The sequence below is a fragment of the Theropithecus gelada genome, chromosome 20 (assembly GCF_003255815.1).
Source record: "Theropithecus gelada isolate Dixy chromosome 20, Tgel_1.0, whole genome shotgun sequence".
NCBI lineage: Eukaryota > Metazoa > Chordata > Mammalia > Primates > Cercopithecidae > Theropithecus > Theropithecus gelada.
The window spans coordinates 48,239,294-48,246,871 of record NC_037688.1 but is presented as its reverse complement, the minus strand read 5'-3'; the positions used below and the strand labels follow the sequence as shown (position 1 = coordinate 48,246,871).

Sequence of the window (7,578 nt, the reverse complement as noted above, 5' to 3'; positions counted from 1 at the left end):
TCCTCCACCCACCGAAGGAGAATCATGGCCGGGCGCAGTGGCTCACGCCTGTAATCCCAGCGCTTTGGGAAGCCGAGGTGGGTGGATCATGAGGTCAGATGAGGTCAAGACCAGCCTGACCAACAAGGAGAAACCCCCGTCTCTACTAAAATACAAAAATTAGCAGGGCGTAGTGGTGCACGCCTGTAATCCCAGCTACTCAGGAGGCTGAGGCAGGAGAATCACTTGAACCTGGGAGGTGGAGGTTGTGGTAAGCCGAGATCATGCCATTGCACTCCAGCCTGGGTAATGAAGCTAGACTCCATCTCAAAACAAAACAAAACAAAAGAGAGAATCATGGGGGTCCCCCCACTGGACTGCATGAGATAACATTACAGCACACGCAGGCACCTGGGACTCACAGCTCCTGCAAAACTCCCCCATCACGTGAGTGCTGAGGATGACGCCCATGAGATGGGGAGTTTTGCTGTGGTTTCCACAGCTGCCCTACGACTTCTGAGATGACTAAGCCCACCCATTAATGACTCTATCACACTGCTCGTCTCGGCCACTCACCACCATGGATGTGTACAGACCAGCAGTTCCCACACAGCACAGGGAAAGACAAAAGCTGGAAGGTGAAGGCTTCTTACCTTAGAAAGACAAAGTGGGACAACCACGGAAGGCCACATCCCAGACACTAAGGGGCGAGCAGCAAAGGTAGCCCTGGGCCCCTGCCCTGGGGAGGTGTCAGGCCCGTCACATCCCTGGCGACAGGTCAGGAAGATGGAATTCAGGGGTGCCTTCCCACCCCAGGCGTCTTCCACCCTGCAGAGCAGCCATGGATCTGCAAAGGGGACTGGAATGCTGGAAAGCCCCAGGCTCCATTTGGAAACTCTGGCAGGATGAAGAAGCTGGAGACCATGTCCTGTGAAGGCTGGGGTGCAGCATGGCTCCCTGCAGCAGACTAGGGAGGGGCCCCTCAAATTCATGTCCACCCAGACAGGTGACCTTGTTTGGAAACACGGGTTTTGACGATTTAATTAGTTAAAATGAGGTCACAGTGGATTGGGGGACCCTAAACCCAGTGAGTGGTGGCCCTACCAAAAAGAGACTGGGCATGGCAGCGCACACCTGCAACCCCAGATACTCAGGAGGCTGAGGCAGGAAGATCGCTTGAGACCAGGGGTTCGAGGCTGCAGTAAGCTATGATCATGGCACTGTACTCCTGCCTGGGGGACAGAGCAAGGCCCTGTCTCAAAAAAAAAAAAAAAGGGGGGGGGCGGCGGGGGGGTGGGGAGGGACACACAGAGATGGCACACAGGGTCACAGACACACAGGGGAGGGGTAGGGACGTGGTGATGAGGCTGTACACCAGCAGCCACTGGATTCTGGAGGCAGCTGATGGACCCTCCCGGGCACTTCAGGAACACCTTGGGTGTGGGCTTCTGGCCTCCTGAGCACGTCTCTGGGGCTGAAGCCCCTGCTCTGTGTCACCTGTTCTGGCTGCCAATGGACACTCACAGAGCCTGTCCTTGCCCTTGCTCTGCAACCAGTGCCCAGCTTCCTCCGCGGCCCGGGCATCCCAAATGTCCCTTGCTGGCCTCGTACTGGGCCATGGGAGGAAACAGGCAGCTGGCAAAGCTTTTGGACCAGGCTCTCTGGCAGCTTCCTGAACTCTGTGCCCAGGGACGAGAGTCCGGCAAAGAGAGTTTCAGGCATGGTGATCAGGCCTTGGCCCCGGGGCCTCCAGGAGCCACTGGCTGGAGCGTCAGCAAGGAGCCTGCCCCCGTGTGGGTCCGCTGGTGCTTGTGCAGGTCGGTGCCCCGGCGGAAGCCCCTGCCACAGGCCGGGCAGGTGTAGGGCTTCTCACCTGTGTGCGTCCGGCGGTGCGCGCTGAAGTGGGAGCTGTTGTTGAAGCGCTTCCCGCACTGGGTGCAGGCATAGGGCCGCTCCCCGCTGTGCGTCCTGCGGTGGATGACCAGGCTGGAGCTCTGGCTGAAGCGCTTCCCACACTCGGGGCATGGGTAGGGCTTCTCGCCCGTGTGCACCCTCTGGTGCGTGCTGAAGTTGGAGCGGTCGCTAAAGCCCTTCCCACAGACCAGGCACTTGTAAGGCCGCTCGCCCGTGTGTGTGCGCTGGTGCTTGGTCAAGTGAGACGTCTTGCTGAAGCCTTTGCCACATTCGGGGCAGGTGTACGGCTTGTCAGTCCCATGGGAAGCCCCTCTTCCTGGTTGGGGGCCGCCTCTTGGCAGCTCAGACCTGACCAAGCCCCTGACTGGGGCTGGCCTCTGACCTGGGAGCGGGTGGCCAGGCCCCTGGCATCGCGCTGACAGCACTCGGTACCACTCCATTCTCACTGGGGCATCCTCCCTGCCATCACCGCCGTCCTCTAACTGGATCCCAAGTCCTGAGACAGAGAAAACACAATCTCTAAGAATTAATGGCAAGAGGGCAAGGGAAATGCTTCTAATAGGAAGATGAAGGCCTCACAGGGCTCCTAAAGTTCCCCTACAAAATATTTAGCAGGGGCTGGGCACCATGGCTCACGCCTGTAATCCCAGCACTTTGGGAAGCTGAGGTGGCAGGATTGCTTGAGCCCAGGAGTTCAAGACCAGCTTGGGCAACACAGTGAGATCTCGTCTTTACAGAAAATAAACAAAACTAGCTGGGCATGGTGGCGTGTGCCTGTAGTCCTAGCTACTCAGCAGGCTGAGGTAAGAGGATCACTTGAGTCCAGGAAGTCGAGGCTGCAGTGAGCCGTGATCGCACCACTGCATTCCAGCCCGGGTGACAGAGTGAGACCCTGTTTCAAAAACTAAACAATCGCCGGGCGCGGTGGCTCAAGCCTGTAATCCCAGCACTTTGGGAGGCCGAGACGGGCGGATCACGAGGTCAGGAGATCGAGACCATCCTGGCTAACACGGTGAAACCCCGTCTCTACTAAAAAAATACAAAAAAATAGCCGGGCGCGGTGGCGGGCGCCTGTAGTCCCAACTACTCGGGAGGCTGAGGCAGGAGAATGGCGTGAACCCGGGAGGCGGAGCTTGCAGTGAGCTGAGATCCGGCCATTGCACTCCAGCCTGGGCGACAGAGCCAGACTCCGTCTCAAAAAAAAAAAAAAAACTAAACAATCAATAAAACAAACAAACAAACAGGAACTCATTTGACCATTACAATAACCCAGTGGGTCAGTGCTGTTACCTGGGGAAACCAGGGCACAAAAGTGTTAAGGAACTTACCCAGAATCACCGGGCTGGTAAGTTACAGAGCAAGGGCCATCAAACTCTGGACTCTGCTGTACCCTCTAAGCCAGGGGTTCCCACCCAGTGGCAAGGTCTGGAGACGTTTTTGTTGTGTCTGGAGAGGGGGTTGTAAATGGCCTCTAGTGGGCAGGGGCCAGGGCTGCTGGAAAACCTCCTGCCCAGCACAGACAGCCCCACGTGGAGAGCCATCTGGCCCGAACGCCAGCAGCAGCAAGGTGGAGAAGCCTGCTCTGGGCTGTTCTGGCTGAGCAGAGCAGTCATGGGTCCCAGCCACTGGACCTCCCTTGTACTTGGTGCAGCCCCTGAGGCCCCTCTGCACATCCAGGTTCTAGAGCCACCACCGTCAGGACAGGAGAACAGGGGGAGGGGCCTGGAATGATCCAGGCTTTGCCCCTTCCAGGAAAAGGCCCTTGACTTCTCTGCTTCTCCTCTGCAGCATGAGGGTGACTGCAGCTGGGGACCTGGTAGTGCAAAGTGCACTGGGGTGCCTGGGGGGCTGGGGGAGCAGCCGTCTTCATAGCAGTCCCGAAAGGCTCTTCACATGGTAGGCATACGCTGACCTCACAGGGGAGGGACAGAGCCACCCACTGCCCTTGGAAACGTCCACTTTAAGAAGCTTCCAGCCCCAGACCTCCTGGGCGAACCCTTCTTGCCCTCCCCTCCCATCTCCAGGCCTAACTTCCAGACAGCCAAAGATGGGTTTGGCACTTACTGAGCCTCAAATTCCACATCTATAAAACTGAGAGGAGGCCGGGCATGGTGGCTCATGCCTGTAATCCTAGCACTTTGGGAGGCCGAGGCAGGCGGATCACTTGAGGTCAGGAGTTCGAGACCAGTCTGGCCAACATGGTGAAACCCCATCTCTACTAAAAATACGAAAATTAGCTGGGCGTGGTGGTGGGTGCCTGTGCCTGTAATCCCAGCTACTTGGGAGGCTGAGGCAGGAGAATCACTTGAACTCAGGAGGCAGAAGTTGCAATGAGCCAAGATCGTGCCACTGCACTCCAGCTTGGGTGACAGAGTGAGACTCTGTCTCAAAAAAAAAAAAAAAAAAAGAAAAGAAATAAAACTGAGAGGAGGATTGGAATCACCTCATTGGCCTGTTATAATAATATTTTATTTATTTATTTTAGAGATAGGATGATATGGTTTCAATCTATGTCCTCACCCAAATCTCATGTCAGACTGTAATCCCCAGTGTGGAGGTGGGACCTGGTGGGAGGTGAGTGGATCATGGAGGCAGATTTCTCATGAATGGTTTGGCACCATCCTCTTAGTATTGTCCTGGCAATAGTGAGTGAGTTCTCACGAGATCTGGCACCTCCCCTCTCTCCCCTGCTCCTGCTCCAGCCATGTGAGACATGCCTGCTCCCCCTCTGCCTTCCACCATGACTGGAAGCTTCCTGAGGCCTCCCCAAAAGCTGAGCAGAAACCATCATGCTTCCTGTACAGCCAATTAAACCTTTTTTCTTTATAAATTACCAGGTCTCTGATATTTCTTTACAGCAATGTGAGAATGACCTAATACACAGGGCCTCACTATATAGCCAGGTTGGTCTCTAACTCCTGACCTCAAGGGATCCTCCCACCTCAGCCTCCCAAAGTGCTGAGATTATACGTGGGAGCCACAGTGCCCGGCCTTCTTGTAAAAATATTTTTGTTTATTTATTTCTGTTTTTTTTTTTGAGATGGAGTCTCGCTCTGTCTTCCAGGCTGGAGTGCAGTGGTGCGATCTCGGCTCACTGTAACTTCTGCCTCCCAGGTTCAAGCGATTCTCCCACCTCAGGCTCCCAAGTAGCTGGGATTACATGCGTGAGCCACCACGCCCAGCTAATTTTTGTATTTTTAGTAGAGATGGCGTTTCGCCATGTTGGCCAGGCTGGTCTCGACCTCCTGACCTCAGGTGATCCACCCGCCTTGGCCTCCCAAAGTGCTGGGATTACAGGGGTGAGCAACCGTGCCTGGCTGTAAAAATATTTTTAAAAGAGACTCGCCGAGCGTGGTGGCTCATGCCTGTAATCCCAGCACTTTGGGAGGCCGAGATGGGCGGATCACAAGGTCAGGAGATCGAGACCACCCCAGCTAACACGGTGAAACCCCGTCTCTACAAAAATACAAAACAAAACAAAACAAAAATTAGCTGGGCATGGTGGCGGGCGCCTGTAGTCCCGGCTACTCGAGAGGCTGAGGCAGGAGAATGGTGTGAACCCAGGAGGCGGAGCTTGCAGTGAGCCGAGATCGCACCTGCACTCCAGCCTGGGCGACAGAGCGAGACTCCATCTCAAAAAAAAAAAAAAAAAGAAAGAAAAGAAAAAAACCCCTGAAATAACAACCGTTGGTGTGCACGTGGAAAAACCGGAACCCCTGGGCACTCTTGGTGGGTACATGAGATGGTAGAGATGCTGTGGAAAACAGCATGGCAGTTCCTCAAAAAATTCAACACAGAATGACCATATATGCTCCAGCCATCCCACTGCTGGACACATCCACCCCAGGAACTGAAAACAGAGCTGATCAGAGATACACCTGTATACCCACATTCACTGCAGCATTATTCACAATGGAATATTCTTCAGCCTTAAAAAGGAAGAAAATTCTGGAGGTCTCCCAAAGAAGGAAGTCTGCCTCAAGACCGTGGCACAGAAATCCTAAGCTTCCAGCCTGTTGGCCTCGCCTGCAAATTTCAAACTTGTCAACTTCTGTAAGCAACCAAGGGAGCTGTTTGAGTACCCATTCCTTAAAATAAATCTGTGTGTGTGCGTATCTTCTATTGGTTCTGTTTCTCTGGAGAAGAACCCTAATACAAAGCGACATCTCACTGACATTACAAAAGGCTTCAGCATGGCTTGGCACAGTGGCTCACGCCTGTCATCCCAGCACTTTGGGAGGGCGAGGTGGGCAGATCACCTGAAGTCAGCCTGGCCAACATGGTGAAACCCCATCTCTACTAATAACACAAAAAGTTGCCAGGCATGATGGCAGGTACCTGTAATCCTAGCTACTTGGGAGGCTGAGGTGGGAGAATCACTTGAACCCAGACGGTAGACGTTGCAGTGAGCCAAGGTTGTGCTACTGCACTCCAGCCTGGGCAACAGAGCAAAACTCCACCTCAAAACAAAATAACCAGAAAAGGCTTCAGCAGCATCAGGAAAGGCAGGAAGAGACAAACGAGCAGAGAAAGAGCTGAGGAGCCGGTGCTGGGTCTGGGGCAGGGTGGTGCCGACTGCGATGGGGAGAGGCAGCTCTGCCCTGGAGAGGAGGGCACAGGGAAGCTGCAGTGAAGTAGGACCAGCGTGTAGGTGGCAGGAGCAGAAGAAAAGGATGGCAAGGCAGTGCTGGCCATCTGCCTGGGTCATGGCCAAGTGCCTGTGCAGGCCCTGCAACTGGGACTCTGCAGGGACACAGGCAGCCCTGGTCACACAGGATCGCCCCAGGCCAACTGGACCAACAGAACCAAGCCCAGGAACTGGTGCCTGAGAGTTCCTATTTTTGGCAAGCCCCCTAGAGGACACAGTCCCTTGCAAGTTACCTTCATTCTCCAGTGGCACGTCCCGCTGAGCTGGGTCCAGGCATCCTGGCTCCTCCCCAGAAAGGTATACAGCCACGTCCTCCAAGTTCACGGGTGCCTGCCAGAATGCACCCCACTCAGTCCTGGCCCCAAGCAAGCTGCCTCCTCCCCAACTGAGGCCACTGGCCCAGGCAGCTGCACCCGCACTGCCCCTCGAGGCTGGGGCCAAGTCTGGTGGTGCAGCTGGTCTTTTCCACTCTTGTTGCAGTGGCGAGTCCTGGTGCCTCTGCCCACTGCTCCCACGCGCCACCGCTGCAGAGCTGGGACACCACTGCACAAGGGACAGACTTGCCACGAGGAGCGGTGGACCCACTGCGCACTCAGTCACTGGGGCCCAAGCTCCACAGGGAGACGAGAGCATCCCCTGGCTCCACGGCCAGCCAGCCCTGGGACCCCGATGCGGCAAACAGGGGTCTTCAGGATGCCTCTGGGCCAGTGGTTCCCAGATGTAGCACCAGACTGATCCCGAAGCATGATTAAAAACAAGCAAACCAGGCCGGGCGCGGTGGCTCAAGCCTGTAATCCCAGCACTTTGGGAGGCCGAGACGGGCGGATCACGAGGTCAGGAGATCGAGACCATGCTGGCTAACACGGTGAAACCCCGTCTCTACTAAAAAATACAAAAAAAAAGTAGCCGGGCGAGGTGGCGAGCGCCTGTGGTCCCAGCTACTCGGGAGGCTGAGGCGGGAGAATGGCGTGAACCCAGGAGGCGGAGCTTGCAGTGAGCTGAGATCTGGCCACTGCACTCCAGCCTGGGCGACAGAG

The 7,578-nt window shown here is 55.6% G+C and overlaps 1 protein-coding gene across 1 annotated transcript in view; it reads right to left on the bottom strand.

The window, feature by feature from the left end:
• Positions 1-1,212: 1,212 nt before the first annotated feature.
• ZNF500 (zinc finger protein 500) overlaps positions 1,213-7,578 on the bottom strand; it is a 13,445-nt gene continuing 7,079 nt past the window's right edge. Inside the window, exons 5-6 of the mRNA XM_025371455.1 lie at positions 6,775-6,871; positions 1,213-2,389 (exon numbers count right to left, since the gene is read on the bottom strand). Coding sequence (XP_025227240.1) covers positions 1,707-2,389; positions 6,775-6,871 — 780 coding nt within the window. The 3' untranslated portion in view covers positions 1,213-1,706. The remainder of the gene's footprint in view (positions 2,390-6,774; positions 6,872-7,578) is intronic.